Source organism: Neoarius graeffei, chromosome 22 (assembly GCF_027579695.1).
Source record: "Neoarius graeffei isolate fNeoGra1 chromosome 22, fNeoGra1.pri, whole genome shotgun sequence".
Classification (NCBI taxonomy): domain Eukaryota; kingdom Metazoa; phylum Chordata; class Actinopteri; order Siluriformes; family Ariidae; genus Neoarius; species Neoarius graeffei.
Genome location: NC_083590.1, coordinates 29,095,771 through 29,115,704, shown reverse-complemented (window position 1 = coordinate 29,115,704; position 19,934 = coordinate 29,095,771). Strand labels below are relative to the sequence as shown.

The window sequence follows — 19,934 nt, the reverse complement described above, 5'->3', positions numbered from 1 at the left end:
TATGCAGGCGGAAATAATTTAAAACTCATTACCATCACAAGCAACATGATTAAAAAGCTGAATGCACTGTCTGGACTCAAGTGTTTCCCATTGTTATGGCAACATTCACACTAAATTCTGCTCCACACATGCACATAACATTGTACAGGATTATGTGTAACGTGCATATAGTTGGAAATATTATACAAACTGTCAAGTGTAGGATAAACAGTTCATTAGGAATCTATTATCAGGATGGTAATTTTCATATGGTAATCTTTGGATGCAAACATAACCATTATCATGCTTGGAAAGTTCCTTGCGTCTCGGAATGAGTGGAATAATTAATCAGAAGAAAGGCATTGTAAAACCCCTCGTGACGGATCTTTCTCTCTGCGCCTCAACATCATCGGTCTCATCTGGCCTAAGAAATAACAGAAATAACAGTGCTATTGCTCATGCTAAGGATATGCTGAGGTCTAATGCATGTTAGTAACCATGGTGATAGTTTCAGATAAGGTTAAGATGCACGCAGGATTGGTTAGCTCTCCATGCATGTCTTACTCAAAAAAACCCTTCGTTCTTATGAATAATATTATATACCTACATTTATATCACAGACACTGTCATTTCCAGATTTCATATTCTTTCAACAACATCCGTATAAACTGTAATCCAATCTGCAAACACAATATTAGTAAGGTTCTTTCAAAGGCTAAAATGACTTAATCCCCCTTCTGTAACCGATTCAGGAGCCACAGATGGCTTCCTGCCTAAAGGTTTGCTTTTATAGTTTTAAAAGGCCGACAAGCTCAACCCTCTGCAAACTGCCTCAGGCAGCACATCAGTCCAGCACGCAGAAAACCTTCACAAAGTAAAGATTGCAGACTCAAACTGGAGTAATACTGTAGATACATGATGCAGTAATAGAAAAGGAGAGCTATTTCCATCAGCATGGCTCCAGGTTAAGGATTCTGAGCCGATGAGCACATCATAAGCTTCTAAGCGAGGATGTGGACGAGAAGACGGAAATCAAACCTGACTGGGAATCATAAAATAAGGAGCCTTAACATGACTGAGATCTTGTATACGCCCAAAACCCATCAGATTCTTCCATCATTGCTTTGCTCTCAGGCAGAACATGATATAATTCCAGAAATAACAATCTCTAGTTTCAGGAGATTTTTTTTCCCTGTTCCCTAGCAAAATGCTAATTTGGCTCTGTCGGAGGTGCCTTGACAGATTTGGGCTGTGAATGATGCAATGGGCTCTCACTCTCTACATTGATTCGCTCCTATTGAATTTCCCATCAGTAGATGCTAAGTGTGCACAATGAGGTGAGTGTTTTCCTGTCTCCAGTTGAGATGTGCCAAATGAAGGGAATTGATTATGGAGAACACACACACACACACACACACACACACTGGCCTTGTATCTCCTTTGTTTAAAAAAAAAAAGGACAAAACACACAGAATTTTGAGGAATGACCAGAATTTAATGTATGTTAACACTTTTATTAATCTTAGTGTTCATAGAGCTACTTGAAACCTACATAAGGTATTCATAGCACCAGTGGCGGCTGGTAGTCTTTCAAACAGGGGAGGCTGGTCGGTTACGATATTTCCAGATTTTAAAAGAAAAAACATCAATTTTGCCCATACTCTTGCCTCTGATCTGGCTCATTGTTGGCAGGGTCACAAACTGTGAAATAACAGGTTCTTTTGGCCCATTAGCCTACTGTCCAATATACATGATGGTGTTGGGGGGGGGTATATTTTAACATTTTATATTTTAAAATTGTGGCATGTTGTTTAAAAATTGATCATTATTGAAAGCAGCTCTTTGTCAGGAACCTCAGCAGTAGAGCTGGGTGCCACGCATTTCATTCAATGACACTTTCCCTATATTTTACTTATTTTGACTGAGAAATGTTTTATTGACAATTTTGATAACCCTTCACTTTTAATCCAGGTCTGTAGTGTGAAATGTTCTCGGCTGTGTTTTTGTTTAAAAATGTTTTCCAAATTGTAGCTGTGTTTAATTCATATCCAGAAAAATATATATTCCAATATAATATACTCAGCATAAACATTTTAAATAGATTCTATATTTTTGGTCCATCCACGACATATTACTAAAGTAGCCTATTTACTGTTGTTGATGTGGGTCACTTGCTGTTAGCCAATTCACTTTCTCGTACCAGGAGAGCTGAAAGGAACGAGTATTATTCCCTACCTTTTTCACCAAGTCAATTTGAGGCGTTGCTCTACCCTGCTCTTTAATTTTAATTTTTTCCTCGAAAGGAAGACTGGCAAATGGCTTCACCAAAATTAAATCAGCAATGCTTGGCATCCATGCGCAGCTTTCTTGCTAGCTGACTAGCCCCCTCAAGTTCAAGTTCAGTCACTCAAATAAACGAAATTTCTGGAACTAAGATAGCAAACTTGACAACACTATATTTACACTTTATTTACAATGAAAATATATACAAACTAAAAAAGCTGGTAGAAACCGTAGATTCACCGCTGCCTGTCTATAGTTGAAATGAGCTGTCAATCAAAGAAAATATCCGGCCGCTTTCACCAATCACCAATCTCCTCGTGGAAACTGCCATGTCCCTCCCATGTGAGGCTGGGAGTCCGTAGGCGGGCGTTTTCGCAGTATTTGTCCAATAACCGTCTTGCATTTTGAGATTGAAAAGCGCAGAGCTCCCAAATGCCGTTGAAGTCCACTGAGGCTCGGAGTCCATAGGCGGGCATTTTCGCAGTATTTGTCCAATAATTGTCTTGCATTTTGAGATTGAAAAGCGCAGAGCTCCCAAATGCCATTGAAGCCCACTGAGGCTGCGCTGCATCGTGCTGTCACGAGGGGGAGAAACTCACGCACACATTAAAGTTATAAGGGCATTTTTAGAGGAGGCTGAGCCTCCCTCGTTGTCTTAGAGCAATCGCCCGTGCATAGCACCTAATATATTGCCAACCTACAAGAATGTTTATAAAGGCTTTGTATGACACTTTCCAAGATGTCTTATGTCATTGCATCATGAAAACCAAGTTATTGGAATGTGTTGGCAGATGTGTCAAGCATTCAAATAAATTTTGTCTACCAGAAGTGCATTGAGCCTCAAAGTCAGTTGCCAAAGCAGTCTTTCTGTCAGCTCACACTGGTTTAAGTCAACTGTCATGAAGAGCTTGGATAGGTGTCATGTGACCCTGTGAACGCTACACTTAACTGTTGCCACATGAACACAATTGGGATTATATGTCATGAGTAGACACAAATTAACCCATGATATTAAATTGGAGGAAAATAAATATCCATTTGGCACTATTATTTTCAGATAACAGCATGAAAGGTTGGCGGCACGGTGGTGTAGTGGTTAGCGCTGTCGCCTCACAGCAAGAAGGTCCTGGGTTCGAGCCCCGGGGCCGGCGAGGGCCTTTCTGTGTGGAGTTTGCATGTTCTCCCCGTGTCCGCGTGGGTTTCCTCCGGGTGCTCCGGTTTCCCCCACAGTCCAAAGACATGCAGGTTAGGTTAACTGGTGACTCTAAATTGACCGTAGGTGTGAATGTGAGTGTGAATGGTTGTCTGTGTCTATGTGTCAGCCCTGTGATGACCTGGCGACTTGTCCAGGGTGTACCCCGCCTTTCGCCCGTAGTCAGCTGGGATAGGCTCCAGCTTGCCTGTGACCCTGTAGAAGGATAAAGCAGCTAGAGATAATGAGAATGAATGAGCATGAAAGGTAAATATTTTCCCCATAGATGTGAAACTACAGAACGAGTTCCAGTGCTCAGCTCACAGGTTCCCAACTAATTTTAAAGTTTTCCCTGCAGGAGAAACCAATATTGCTGGGTTTCAGTTACATGACTTTTCTTAGCAATTTTACCGGAAGTGAAATAGCTGGTGGTCTAAACAGCTGCTGTAGTGCAAACAACTAGCGATAATTTATCAGAGTACGCTCATAATCTAGAAGCCACTGCTGGCTTTAGATATATTCAGAAGATTGCTATGTGCAATGGAATCGACCCCTACAGTCTGGGAAAGAAGGATTTGTCATACAATCTTGAAAACTGCCTTTCGGTCAATTTCCCCGACATCTTGAACTACCTGGTGTTGCAGACGTCCTTCTACACCGCAAAACAGATGGAAGAGTATGGAGGCTTGCAACTTTTGTGTATGTGGCTGGGTAAAGGACCTCGGTATCAAGTCGCTGCCGAATGAATCCTGTATTGTTTTTGCTCGTGTAAGTATTTTTTTAAAGCTTTCCATTCATGTCTTTACAACGAAGTGCTGCAAGTGTAAAAAAACAACAGTTTGCTTGATTCTCACTTGTGTTGGCTCTTATCTCTCAGGTAAATCATTCACAAAGATCATCAGAAACCCCTTTAAAGACCTGGATCTTAGTTAAACAAGACGGAGAAGAAGTGACCACGGCGCATTGTAACTGTACGGCTGGGGAAGAATTTTGTCACGACCTTCATGCATATGGACTTTGTGAGGAGGAAACAAAGAAACAGCTGGGGACTTTAGCCCTTCGTGACTAAAAAAAGTACCATAAAATAATGACACGTAGCAAGAAAAGTACTTGGAAAACACTAATGCCATAGCTGAGAGGGAGATACAAACCTTTCACCAAGTGATCACTGCAAACTCGAGCATGCGTCGATTCGGCTCCCTTCGATTTCAGTGAGAGGTTCAAAAGCCACCTTTCTCGATGTCTTTTTGTCAAATCCTGTGTTCGTTCACCCTTTTTTATTAGTTCACTGGGAACCGTGAAGAAACTTTTATCAGTTTCATGGTTTGATTGATTCGAACAACCTAAAACAATGCAAGCGTAAGGCATTTTTCATACAAGCAATGCACCTTCTCCGTACAAATGCTTTGTCAACTGAGCTTTGGTAGACCACCAGCTAAAGTTTTGAATAACTAATGAGGTGGATGTGACGTCACGTGAAACCCAGCAATTGCTCAGTGACCTGGTGGAAAGCATGGTGGTGGGAGCATCACACTGAATGTTACCCTTGACCTTTTGGTTGCTTCTCTGACTAATGCTCTCCTTCTCCAGTGACTTTTGGTCTATAGCCTCCTCTAAGCAGAACTGTTGATGTGCCATATTTTTTCCCCTTTTAGTAATGTATTTTACGATGCTCTGCAGGATATTCAAAGTTTGTGAATTTAATATAAAACCCTTTATTGATAATTTTCTATTCAACTAATTATTTCACATTGTTTATTGGCAAATTATAGATTTTTTTTTCTCCACTTCAAAATAATGAGATGTTTTGTGTAAACTTATGAAAAATTCTAGGTTGTAAGATGATAAAATACAGGAAAGTTGAAGGAGGATAAATACATACAAAAGTATTCATACCCCTTGAACTTTTTCACATTTTTCCACCTTACAACCACGAACTTAAAAGTTTTTTTACTGAGATTTTATGTGATAGACCAACACAGAGTAGCACATAATTGTGAAGTGAAATGAAAATGATAAATGGTCTTCAAAATTTTAAACAAATAAAAATCTGAAAAATGTAGTGTGCATTAGTATTCAACCCCCTGTACTCTGATACCTCTAAATACAATACAGTGCAATCAATTGCCTTCAGAAGTCATCTAATTAGTTAATAGAGTCCTACTGTGTGTAATTTACTCTCAGCATAAATACACTTGTTCTGTGAAGGCCTCAGTGGTTTGTTAGAGAACACTGAAGAACAAATAGCATCATGAAGACCAAAGAACTCACCAGACAGGTCAGGGATAACGTTCTGGAGAAGTTTAAAGCAGGGTTAGGTTATAAAAAAATATCCCAAGCTCTGAACATCTCAAGAAGCACTGTTCAATCCATCATTCAAAAATGGAAAAAGTATGGCACAACTGCAAACCTACCAAGACATGGCCGTCCACCTAAACTGACAGAGCGAGCAAGGAGAGCACTGGTCAGAGAAGCAGCCAAGAGGCCCATGATCACTCTGGAGGAGCTGCAGAAATCCACAGCTCAGGTGGGAGAATATGTGCACAGGACAACTATAAGTCGTACTGTACACTCCACAAATCTGGCCTTTTTGGAAGAGTGGCAAGAAGAAAGCCATTGTTGAAAGACAGGCATAAGAAATGCAGGGGGCACAGCAAACATGTGGAAGAAGGTGCTTTGGTCAGATGAGACCAAAGTTGAACTTTTTGGCCAAATGCAAAGCGCTATGTGTGGTGGAAAACTAACACTGCTCATCACCCTGCACACACCATTCCCACTGTGAAACATGGTGGTGGCAGCATCATGCTATGGGGATGCTTTTCTTCAGCAGGGACAGGGAAGCTGGTCAGAGTTGATGGGAAGATGGATGGAGCTAAATACAGGGCAATCCTGGAAGAAAACCTATTGGAGGCTGCAAAAGGCTTGAGACTGGGAAGGAGATTCACCTTCCAGCAAGACAATGACCCTAAACATACAGCCAGAGCTACAATGGAATGGTTTAGATCAAAGAATATTCATGTGTTAGAATGGCCCAGTCAAAGTCCAGACCTAAATCCCATTGAGCATCTGTGGCAAGACTTGAAAATTGCTGTTCACAGACGCTCTCCATCCAATCTGACTGAGCTTGAGCTATTTTGCAAAGAAGAATGGGCAAAAATTTCAGTGTCTAGATGTGCAAAGCTGGTAGAGACATACCACAAAAGACTTGCAGCTGTAATTGCAGCAAAAGGTGGCTCTACAAAGTATTGACACAGAGGGGCTGAATACTAATGCACATCACATTTTTCAGGTTTTTATTTGTTTAAAATTTTGAAGACCATTTATCATTTTCGTTTCACTTCACAATTATGCGCTACTCTGTGTTGGTCTATCACATAAAATCTCAATAAAAAACTTTTAAGTTCGTGGTTGTAAGGTGGAAAAATGTGAAAAAGTTCAAGGGGTATGAATACTTTTGCAAGGGCACTGTATACAAGACATCATGTTTGTTTGTTTGTGTGTAGTGAGCATAGCTTTAGTGTCGTACCGTGACTGTTGCACCGGGATGTCTCCACAAGGCGGTTATCCTGGTCGTAGCACACCATGGCCTGGTAGCGATAGCCCTGGCCACACTCCTTAATATCACCTTGAACCTTCATGCCCAGAATACCTTCCACTCGGCCTCCCTCAGGCAAGATACAGTCGGACCAGTTGCCCACAGGCTGAGCATTGTACTTATTGCAGGGGCAATATTGGGTCTCGCTTAGAGGATACACCTGAGTGTTTTTGCAGTGGTCTCGCTTCTTACTCTTACCTTAGGGCACAAAAAGCATACACATATACAAAACATCTTAAAGGACTTCAAAGAACTTAAAGGTACAAATCCTTCATGTGGATTGAAGGTACAGAGCATTCATGTGAAGTGGATTCACATGGAAATGAAAATCAAATGCTATGGAGGTTCCACGCTGCTTGACTTTCATGTTCCACAAAAAAGTGCTGAAAATTAACCTTTGATGGCAGACTGCAGCCTCCAACATCAAAAATATCCCTTTCGATCTGCTGACTGTGAATAAACAGATTTCAACAGCCTGAACCAAAGGCACATGGCCTAATCCTGTGTAATCCTGCTGCAAATTTGTGCAGTTCAAGGGAAACATGAAGGACAGATGCAACTAGTACACAGGTTGTATTGACCTCTTTTCAGGTATGCAATAAGGACTTTAATGAAACAGCAACTGACAGCTGTTACTATTTGACAAGCTACCTTTGGAGAATGATCAAAAACACAGGTTAAAGTGTTTCATTTGGTAAAATCTTGTAAATTATGCTGGAATTCCCAAAACTGATTTTTAGAAATTAAGTCATAAGGTACCACCTCTATTCCTGCCCCTAACTCTAACACTAAACTTAGTAATTATACAGATTGAGTCTTACAAGTATTTGTGATTCTGCAAGTATATTTCAATGTTAATTTCTTAGTATAAAGTTTAAAAAAATTGTAGCAGCTTTCACCTTATTGAGGGTCAAAGCATCACAGAATCATCAGCTAGATCTTATGACGTACTATATTCTTTATTACGTTACAGGCATTTAGCAGACGCTCTTTTCCAGAGTGACATCCAGCATGCCCAGAGCAGCCTGGGGAGCAGTTGGGGGTTAGTTGCCTTGCTCAAGGGCACTTCAGCCATTCCTGCTGGTCCAGGCAATTGAACCAGTGACCTTTTGGGCCTATGGCTTTCCCCAATATTTAGCAGACGCTCCTATCAAAAGTGACATCCAACATGCCCAGAGCAGCCTGGGGAGCAGTTGGGGATTAGGTGCCTTGCTCAAGGGCACTTCAGCCATTCCTGCTGGTCCAGGGAATTGAACCAGTGACCTTTTGGGCCTATGGCTTTCCTCAATATGGCTTCCCCATATTCTTCACCAAATGCAGCAACATTATTAACTGTCACCACATAATTAAAAGCTTACAGACTCTACCATACTCACCGACGAGTGCCCTACGACGAGTCCTCACCCCCACACAATCAGCTGCACAGGATGAGAACTTGGACCATGTGGTCAGCTGGCAGTCATCTTGGCATGGGAGCTGGCAGGCCTGGGTGAGAGGGGGCATTGGACCAGCCAGCTTCAGACAGGCTGAGATGTCCACCTGTCCACCATCCTGCTTCTTGCAGGACACAGCTTGAAAGAGAATGGGGAAAAAAATAGAATATGAAGAAAAAAAACAAACTATTCATCAAATTATGCATCTTTATTATTCCTTTTCCACTGGGGAACACTGAAACAGCCTCATGTACAGATATGGAATAAAACTGACCAAGCAATGGATCAGCACCTGTGTCGTGTAATGTTTTTTGACTAGTTGAATAGATCCACACATGTATGAGAGGGTAAAAGGCCCTGAATTGGATTTCCTCTCCAGCCATGTCTGCATTTCCCAGGATTCTATTACAGGTAATGAGGCCTAATGAAGAAAGAGCTGCTAAAAGTCTGCCTTATGATCCGATCCGAAGTATCTATTGCCCGTTTTCTTTATGCAACTGATAGAAGCCTGAAAAGAATGTCCAGATAGCCTTTTAAACTTCATGCTCTAGCTTGATGCTTTCCGTTTATTACTGCTGAAGTGTTCTCACTTATACACTATTCAGTTCCTTTATAGTCTTTGATAAGCACTTTACCTCTTAGTACTTTTATAACTACATTAATTAAGGAAAATAGCTCTTCTTAAGCTTATGTAAGTTTAACAGGGTGAATCTGCAGTCCACTGCTCCTGCTACTGTGTATCTTTTGTGCAATATGATAATAATACAGTCTATTAACAAGTTTTTATTTGATCAGTTATCAGAAATGAATAAAATGATGTTAAATTAAATACAATCCATTATTTAAAAAAAAAATGCTCAGAGAGCACAATGTCCCCCGCTGCAACTCTGCCATAACTCTGGTAAAATGCGACCAAATTGAACTAAATTGCAATATGCTTATTACCGATATATAACAAAGAATCCTGTCAAGTTTTGTGAAATTCCTCCAAAAATTGTGAGAAGAGTTGATTTCAGAAGGTGAGTACCCTTTCTGGGGCAGATGGATGGATGGACATCGCCATGACATCATCCCCCTTCGGACCTTTCGGCCAGTGGGGGATAAAAATTGTGAGGGAAGTTGGTTTCAGAAAGTAAGCACACCTTGATGAAATTGCCAAAGTACAGGTTTGTTAATAATCAAGGGCATAACTCTGGTAAAATTTGACCAAATTAAACAAAATTTCAATACTCGTTTAACTGTCATATAACAAAGCCTTTTGCCAAGTTTGGTGAAATTCCTCCACAAATTGTGAAAGGAGTTGATTTCAGAAGAACGTACACCCTCATGGAACTGTCAAAGTACAAGTTATTTAATCAAGGGTCAAAACTGGTCAAATTTTCACAAACGAAATTAAATCGCAATATGCGTATTACCATCATATAACAAGGCCTTTTACCAAGCTTCGAGAAATTCATCCAAAAATTGTGAGAGGAGTTGATGTCAGAAGGCAAACACACATTCGTGAAATTGTGAAAGTACAAGCTTGTTAATCAAGGGCCACAACTCTGGTAAAATGTGACCAAATTGAACAAAATAATATACATACTACTGACATACAACAGAGCCTTTTGCCAAGTTTCATGAAATTCCTCCACAAATTGTGAGAGGAGTTGATTTCAGAAGGAAAACACACACATGAAATTGTCAAAGTATAATTTTGTTAATCAAGGGCTGTAACTCTGGTAAAGTGTGACCGAATTTAACGAATTTATAACATGCGTATTATTGACATATACCAAAGAATCCTGTCAAGTTTTGTGAAATTCCTCCAAAAATTGTGAGAGGAGTTGATTTCAGAAGGTGAGTACATTTCCCAGGATGGACAGACAGACGGATGGACATCGCCACGACATAATCCCCCTTTGGGCCTTTCGGCCAGTGGGGGATAAAAATTGTGAGGGAAGTTGATTTCAGAAAGCCAACACACCTTGATGAAATTGCCAAAGTACAAGTTTGTTAATAATCAAGGGCATAACTCTGGGAAAATCTGACCAAATCAAACAAAATTTCAATATGCGTATAACTGTCATATAACAAAGCCTTTTGCCAAGTTTGGTGAAATTCCTCCACAAATTGTGAGAGGAGTTGATTTCAGAAGGAAAACACACTCTCATGAAACTGTCAAAGTAGAATTTTGTTAATCAAGGGCTGTAACTCTGGTAAAATGTCACCAAATGTAACGAAATTACAACATGCGTATTAGCGACATATAACAATGCCTCTTGTCAAGTTTTGTGAAATTCCTCCAAAAATTGTGAGAGGAGTTGATTTCAGATTCTCATAAAACTCTCATAAAACTGTCAAAGTATAATTTTGTTAATCAAGGGCTGTAACTCTAGTAAAATGTGACCCAATTTAACGAAATTAGAATATGCGTATTATCGACATATAACAAAGAATCCTGTCAAATTTAGTGAAATTCCTCCAAAAATTGTGAGAGGAGTTGATTTCAGAAGGTCAGCACCCTTCCCAGGATGGACGGATGGATGGAAATTGCCACGACATAATCCCCCTTCAGGCCTTTCGGCCAGTGGGGGATAAAAAAAACTGAAACATCCAGTGAATTACAGTTGATGAGATGAGTTCAGAGAAGAATAGCTAGACTGGTTTGACCTGATGGGAAGGCTAAGGTAATTCAGATAACCAGCTTTACAAGCATGCTGAGCAGAAAAGCATCTCAGAAATTACAATGCATTAAATCTTGAGGTGGATGGACAGAAGACCACACCAGGTTCCTCTCCTGTCAGCCAAGAGCAGAAATCTGAGTCTACAGAAGGCACAGACTCACTGAAACAGTTAATGATTGGAAAAACATGAGGCAATGTTGTACAATCTTCAACAGTCCAGTTTTGCTGATGCTGTGCCCAACCTCAGATTCCTGTTCTTGGAATGGACAAGAGTGGAACCTGATCCATTGGTCTTTTGCCATTGATGCCCATCAGCCTCAAGGTTTGACCTGTTGTACATTCTGAGATGCTTTTCTGCTCACCACTATTGTGGAGAGTGGTTGCTTGAGATCACTCCTTCCAGCTTGTCCCACTTACATGTGTGGGGTTGCTGCCATGTGGACCCTACTGATCCACATGTCATATTAATTGGAGCATAGTTTTATGCTATATACCCTTCCTGTCACAACCCTCCCATTCCCAGGCTTGGGAAACAACCATTCACACCAATGGACAATTTAGAGTAGCCAGTTCACCTAACTGCATGTCTTTGGACTGTGGGGGAAACCAGAGCACCTGGAGGAACCCCAAACAAACACGGGAAGAACATGCAAACTCCACACAGAAAGGACCCCGCTGACCACTGGGCTCGAATCCAGAACCTTCTTGCTGTGAGGCAACAGTGCTAACCACTACACCACCCATGTAATCGGGTGTCTTAACAAGGTATTTTTGCCTGTAGTACTGCTTCACAGGATATGTTTTTTGTTTATCGCACCATTCTGTGTAAACTTTAGAGACTATTGTGTGTCTCCCAGGAGATCAGCTGGTTTTGAGATATTTCAACCAACAAGCATGCCAAAGTCACTGAGATCACTTGTTTGATCTGAATATTAAATGAAACTCTTGACCTGTATTTGCATGATTTTGTGCATTGCACTCCTGCCACCATTTGCTGATTGGACAATTACAAGAATAAGCAGGGGCACAGGTGTTCATAACTCAATGCTGGACCGATTTCAATCATTTTTGTCCCTAGTAAATATTTGGCCCTAGTAAATATCTGGCTTTCCTTTAAGAGATAATCAAACAATCTTGTATCAAACGGCAGCACGGTGGTGTAGTGGTTAGCGCTGTCGCCTCACAGCAAGAAGGTCCTGGGTTCGAGCCCCGGGGCCGGTGAGGGCCTTTCTGTGCGGAGTTTGCATGTTCTCCCCATGTCCGCGTGGGTTTCCTCCGGGTGCTCCGGTTTCCCCCACAGTCCAAAGACATGCAGGTTAGGTTAACTGGTGACTCTAAATTGACCGTAGGTGTGAATGTGAGTGTGAATGGTTGTCTGTGTCTATGTGTCAGCCCTGTGATGGCCTGGCGACTTGTCCAGGGTGTACCCCGCCTTTCGCCCGTAGTCAGCTGGGATAGGCTCCAGCTTGCCTGCAACCCTGTAGAAGGATAAAGCGGCTAGAGATAATGAGATGAGATGAGATGAAACAATCTTGTATCAAACACACACACACACACAAAAATAAAAATAAATAAATAAATCTACAATCCTGAGTTTGAAACTGTAGGTTTGATGTGATCAGTGGCCTCACTGATCTACCGTACCATATGGTGAGTGGGTTTGTGTTTGATTTCTTTACAGTTTAAAGTGAAGTCCAATGCCCACGGCTGAGCCTTTGACCACATTTGAGAAGTTTCTTAACCTCTTGCACTGCAGTGTCTTTTCGTTCCTGTGGCACTTCCACAGAGATTAATGTTGCATGCAGAACAGCCCAAGGTAGCACTTTGATGCTCACTAACTCTCCCTCACTCTCCAACGCTCGAAACACCACCATTCCCCACAGAGGCATAAGCTCATTTGCACATCCTAAACACACAAGCACATCTTCCAAGCTGGTTCGAGTTTAGACTCTGCATCCAGATTAGGTCTTATCGATCCATTCTCAGCCAACTTGGTGCCTTAATTGTCTGAATTAACTACACTCACTTTGATTGTTAAAATAACGTCAATCATAATGTGGAATAGTTATGAATGGTTGTAGTTTGTTTGTAGATGGGGCGTAGTATTTCTCACAGCATTAAAACAGTTCCTGTGTTCAAAAAATGAACCTACAAGCTTGCTTTTCTTTTGGCTCGTGTTTCCAGTGTTCTCAAATTTAAAGGGTTAGAGCTGGTCTAAATGAAATAAATGAACTCAGCAAGAGTTCTTATTCACTTCAATATCTGTTTTCACCTTTACATTCAAGTGATTCCCCCCCCACCCCCACCAGACCAATTTTATTCACCTTCAGGCAGACTTGTCCTTGAGGATGGATTAAAGATTACTGTGTAAAATATATAGTATCCAGTATAACAATGACAATATCATGACGGCAATACCATTATCATTTTATTTATTCACTTACAACTTCACATTTTCAAAGAGGACATTAAATGATATTTATACCACAGTCATGTTCAAGTCTTTAACTGTGATTGGTCAGAAGGAATTGGATTCTATGAGTTTTCCTCCAGAGGAAAGTTTAAAAAGATCAAAAATCATGTAGCATATTTAATATAGTGTTATCCAACTGTAAATACTATGTTTCCAGACTATAAAGAAGTCTACAGTTGTGGTGATGGTACTGTGTTCTCTCTACCTCTGGCTTGCAGTCCTGGTCCACATGTCTCCTGAGCTCCAGGACTGTCCTGTCGAATGGACCATGGTACCAACTGACACCGCCGCCATTTGTGCATTTTCCACCTTAAAATTAGCACATTTCAATCATTTGACTAATTCTGGAGATCCCGTCACCATTTCTGTATACACACAACATATTTGACTGACAGAAATTTTGGTTTTCACCTGAAGCCAGGGCAGACAGAAGGCGCCTCACACTCCTTTTCCTGGTAAAGCACTTCTGGGCAGTCCTGACCCCCATTTGCAGGCAGCTGTATGATAATTCGTTTCCTGGACTGCTTTCTCTTAGTGCCACCTTGAGAAGAAAGAAGGGGCGAATTTGTAATTACTACATTCCAATATTTTAATAAAAGCATTTTATGGCACAGAATACACTGCAGTTTTGGTAAACCTGTAAATTAAGTGATTAATAGAATTGTTTCAGCAAAGAAATGATAAAGTTCTGCTGAAATCAAATCATTAAGACAAGGAATTTGTCATGCCTGTTTTTAATTATTGCAGGAAGTCAATATATATACACACGGTATTTTTTCGAGGAATTAGAATAAATGCAGAGAGACAAACATCTATAACTAATTGCTGTCCTTTCTGAAATAGTTAGATGAAGCAGAAGGAAGAAGTAATATTTTTGGTGTGACTTTAAGAATATATAACAACCTAATGCAAGGAATAACATTCATTCATTCATTCATTCATTCATTCATTCATTCATTTGTTGACTGATTCATTATTACAGTACATGTATAAAATTATCTCATGTTTAAAGTCTTTAAATTTCTCTAAAGCTGCTTTGCGACAATGTCTATTGTTAAAAACGCTATAAAAATAGACCTGACTTGACATATTTGTCCTACAGTATGAAAAATTGCTCCATGCATAAAGTTTTGGCATGATGCTAAATTCTGTATCTGATTTTCATCATATCATTTCTTTTTGTGCACTAAAGACCAGTGCATCAGTTATGTTTACACAGACAGTTGGTTAAATATACAGGCTGGTTTGTAGCATTTATTCTCAGCATTTGATTTTCAGTGGAAAGTATGACGTGGATGTGAATAATGTGTTTTGTTTGTCTTTGTCTCTATAACCAGAGATTTGTCAGTTTGGTACTTGGTTGACATAAAACCAAGTTATTTTGGAGAAAAAAAGAAGAGATAGCATAACTGTAAAACTGATAGCTCTGCTACTGTGTTTATTAATATGTATGTAAAGTAAAGGATAAAGACATTTTAAAGACAGGTAAAGTGTCTTTCACAACAACCAACGTATGTTACAGGTCAGAATTGTAGGTCGGGTGGAATTTTTGAACTTAGGTTAGAATTTTTAACCCAGTTCATAATTTCCTACTTGTATTAGGGAGACTTACTGTATCTAGGGTTAGGATTTGGGAAGACTTTGTATTTTAAACAACTTGATGATGTAATAAGACTGGACTCATGAATAAATTCAAAATATATATCACTCCATCCATCATAGTTGTTGCTAGTCTAATGGTTAAGGTGTTGGACTAAGAATCAGAAGGTTCTGAGTTTGTAGCCTGGTTAAGTATGAAAAAAGCATGTTTAAAAAATGCTAATTAGGTAGATAATGTAGGAACAGACAGACAAGAGGAAATATTCGGTCGGTGTAGACAGAGAGGAAGTGGATGGAAGAAAGAGAGACAAAAGAAGTGATAGAAAATCCCTTTTAAGAATCTTAGATAATCCAAAAGTTTACCTAGGCTGGAAATTATGAACTAGGTTGAAAAATTTTTACCCAGGTCAAAAAAAAAAAAAAATCACCTAGGTTGAAATTTTTTGACCGGTAGCATGTATCTGTTTCAGACCCCGTCCACACGTAGCCGGGTATCTGCTAAATCGAAGATATTTTTCTACGTTTTGGCCTGTCATCCACATGAAAACACATCAAAAATGAATATTTAAAAAAACTCCGGGCAAAGTGAAGATTTTTGAAAACTCCGTGTATGCCTTTTCGTGTAGACTGTTAGGGTTTTGCTGGGATTCGAACCTGGTTCGTTGGTGTGATAATCCAGCAAACCCCCACTAGGCCACCAGGGGGATGACTCAAATGCAGAGGCGTGAGGCGGAAGTAGAAAAAGAATCAAAAGGTTTATTTAAACTATATACACTATATACAGGGCAAAACAAAAGACAAAAAAAAACCAAAGAGTAAAATCCAAAAGAAAAGCAAAGTGCAAAAATACAAAAGCTAAGAAGATCAAAAAACACAGTACAAAGGAAACTGGAGATAAACATAACAGCACAAAGACTCCGTGACAAGAGGACTGAACTCAGGGGGTATAAATAGACAAACTAATTAAGGACACAGGTGAAGATAATTAGGCAATTAACACAAACACAAAACACAGGAACAGTGGCGGCCTCTAGAGGCCAAAATAAACACGACATGAAAAGGAAATAACAGCGGCCTCTAGAGGCCAAAACAGTCCTAGTCCTAACAGGACCCCCCCCTCTAGGAGCGTCTCCTGACGTTCCCAGGGCGATCCGGATGGGCCGAATGGAAGTCCCGACATAGTTCTTTATCAAGGACATCCCGAGCAGGAACCCAGCAGCGCTCCTCAGGACCATAGCCCTCCCAGTCCACCAGATATTGCAACCCGCCGCGGACCCGGCGGGAGTCAAGCAGGCGATTCACAGTGAACACAGTCTGCCCCTGGAAGATGCGGGGGGGTGGGGGGTTCCTAGGGGCAGGGGCATACGTAGATGTCAGTACGGGCCGTAACAGGGAAACATGGAAAGTGGGGTTGATCCTCAGAGTCCGGGGCAACTGGAGCCGGTAGGAGACAGGGTTCACCCTGCGCACCACCTTGAAGGGGCCAATGTAGCGAGGAGCAAGCTTGCGGTTCTCCACCCGCAGTGGAAGGTCCTTAGTGGACAGCCAAACACGCTGCCCAGGGCGGAAAGCGTGTGCAGGTCTTCTATGGCGGTTGGCCTGAGTCTGGTTGGTTCTGGAGGTCTGTATGAGGGTCTTCCTGACCTTGCTCCAGGTCTTGCGACACCGTCTCACATATTGGTTGACCGAGGGCACCCCCGCGTCCTCCTCCTGGTCCGGGAACAGAGGTGGCTGGAACCCGAATTGGCACTGGAATGGCGACAGCTTGGTGGCCGATGACTGCAGGGTGTTGTGGGCGTACTCCGCCCATGGCAGCCAGGTGCTCCACGATGTCGGGTTATCCATAGCCAGGCCTCGCAGGGTGGTTTCCAGGTCCTGGTTGAGCCTCTCCGTCTGACCATTGGACTGTGGGTGAAACCCAGAGGAGAGGCTGGCAGTGGCTCCGATGACCTTGCAGAACCCGTGCCACACTCGGGAGGAGAACTGGGGCCCTCGGTCTGAGACGATGTCCTGTGGAAGACCAAAGACTCGGAAGACATGATTAAACAAAAGTTTTGCAGTTTCAAGAGCAGAGGGGAGTTTGCACAGTGGTATGAAGCGGCAGGCCTTGGAGAATCTGTCAACTAAGACCAAAATGACCGTGTTACCTTGTGACTCAGGGAGACCCGTGATAAAGTCGACTGCCACGTGGGACCAGGGACGCCGGGGAATGGTCAGAGGATGCAGGAGACCCTGGGGACGCTGTCGTGGGTTCTTGGTTCTGGTGCAAACCTCACAGGACAGGACAAATGACCTTACTTCCTTCTCCATGTTAGGCCACCAGAAGCGTCTTTTCAGGAAGTCCAGGGTCCTCCGAGCTCCCGGGTGGGCGGTGAGAGGGGAAGAGTGACCCCACTGGAGAACCTTGGCCCGGGCTTGATGTGGGACGTACAAGAGGCCTGGTGGCCCCGTCCCAGGACCGGGGTCCTGGCGTTGGGCTCGTCGGACAGCCTCCTCAATACCCCAGCGGACAGGGGCCACAATCCGGGACACAGGGATAATAGGCCCGACTTCATTCTCCCTGTTAGTGGCAGAGAACAGTCTGGACAGTGCGTCAGGTTTGGTGTTCTTGGAGCCGGGGCGGTATGAGAGGGTGAAGTCAAACCGACTGAAAAACAGGGCCCACCTAGCCTGTCGAGGGTTCAGTCTCTTGGCTTGCTGGAGGTACTCCAGGTTCTTGTGGTCAGTCCAAACCAGGAATGGATGTTGTGCTCCCTCCAGCCAGTGCCTCCACTCCTCAAGGGCCAGTTTGACCGCTAGCAGTTCTCGATCCCCCACATCGTACCGGGACTCAGCAGGACTCAGGCGGTGGGAGAAGTAAGCGCAGGGGTGCAGCTTTCCTTCCGAACGTTGAGAGAGCACCGCGCCGACACCACTGTCCGAGGCGTCCACTTCCACGATGAATGGTTGGGAGGTGTCCGGGAGAACCAGAATGGGTGCCGTGCAGAAGCGGTCCTTGAGGTCTTTGAACGCCTTTTCTGCCTGAGGAGACCAGCCATAAGATCCACCTGTCCCTTTGGTGAGGTCTGACATGGGTGCTGCCACAGAACTGAAGTTCCTGATGAACTTGCGGTAGAAGTTAGCGAATCCTAAGAACCGCTGAACCTCCTTAACGGACTTGGGAGTAGGCCAGTCCCGGACGGCCAGGGTCTTGGCAGGGTCCATTTGGAGTTGGCCTGTCCGTACAATAAATCCCAGAAAGGAGACCTCGGGAACATGAAATTCGCATTTCTGGGCCTTGGCGAACAGATTGTTCTGTAGCAGCCTCTGGAGAACCTGGCGGACATGGTGGCGGTGCTCCTGCACGGTCTTGGAAAAGATAAGGATGTCGTCGAGGTAGACAAAAACGTATAGGTTAATCATGTCCCTTAAGACGTCGTTGATTAGGGCCTGAAAAACAGCTGGTGCGTTGGTGAGTCCGAAGGGCATCACCTGGTATTCGTAGTGCCCAGACGGGGTGTTAAAGGCAGTCTTCCACTCGTCTCCCTGTCGGATACGGATGAGGTGGTATGCGTTCCGTAGGTCCAACTTGGTGAAGACGGTGGCGCCTTGGAGCAGGTCGAAAGCTGTGGACATCAGCGGAAGGGGATATCGGTTGCGCACAGTGATCTTATTCAGGCCCCTGTAATCAATACATGGTCGGAGCCCCCCATCCTTCTTGCCGACAAAGAAGAAGCCGGCTCCAGCAGGTGAAGTGGAGGGTCGAATAAACCCAGAGACCAGGGCATCTTTGAGGTATTCCTCCATGGCCTTGCGTTCTGGCTGAGAGAGTGAAAACAGTCTGCCACGAGGAGGGGTAGTCCCAGGGAGCAAGTCGATGGCACAGTCGTAGGCCCGGTGCGGAGGAAGAACGGCGGCCCTGCTCTTGCTGAATACCTCCTTGAGATCCCAGTACTCTGTGGGAACTTGAGATAACTCGGTGAGATCAGGGGGCTCGGCAGGAGACACAGGAGAGCTAGAGAGCAGACAAGAGGCATGGCATGCAGGGCCCCATTCCACAACCTGGCTTGTTACCCAGTCTATGCGAGGGTTGTGGCGAGTAAGCCAAGGAAGGCCTAGAATAACTGGGAACTCAGGTGAAGGAATCAGGTGCAGGGATATTTCTTCCTTGTGACCTTGAGACTGGAGGAAGACTGGAGAAGTAACTTGGGTGACTCTTCCATCACCTAACGCTTGGCCATCGAGGGCAGACACAGACAGTGGGACTTCAAGAGGTGCAGTAGGAATATTGATGCTTTGGGCGAAGTGAATATCCATAAAGTTCCCAGCCGCCCCTGAGTCTAACAAAGCTTGACAAGAGTGGACAGACTCACCCCAGGAGATGGAGACCGGGATGTAGATTCCTTGGCCAGGGAGTCCGGGAGAGAGGGTAGGCCCCGTCACAACCCTCCCTCGGCTGGACGGGGCGGTCCTTTTCCCAAGAGTTCGGGACATGATGCTCGGAAGTGACCAGGCTTGCCACAGTAGATGCAGCACTTGTCCCTCCTTCTGCGCTCCCTCTCAGATGCGGAGAGGCGAGTACGACCCACTTGCATGGGTTCTGGACAGTCACTGAAGGAGGTAGACGGTCTCCAGGTAGAGGTAGGGAGGCTGGGGGGGCTCAAGGCTTGGTGGCGTTCTCTCATCCTGTTGTCCAGACGAATAGCATGTGAGATGAGGGTTTCGAGGTCAC

At 43.3% G+C, this 19,934-nt stretch overlaps 1 protein-coding gene across 1 annotated transcript in view; it reads right to left on the bottom strand.

Moving 5' to 3' along the window:
- thsd7aa (thrombospondin, type I, domain containing 7Aa) overlaps positions 1-19,934 on the bottom strand; it is a 292,211-nt gene that overhangs the window by 60,160 nt on the left and 212,117 nt on the right. The window contains exons 10-13 of the mRNA XM_060904722.1: positions 14,036-14,165; positions 13,830-13,933; positions 8,426-8,620; positions 6,981-7,247 (exon numbers count right to left, since the gene is read on the bottom strand). Coding sequence (XP_060760705.1) covers positions 6,981-7,247; positions 8,426-8,620; positions 13,830-13,933; positions 14,036-14,165 — 696 coding nt within the window. The remainder of the gene's footprint in view (positions 1-6,980; positions 7,248-8,425; positions 8,621-13,829; positions 13,934-14,035; positions 14,166-19,934) is intronic.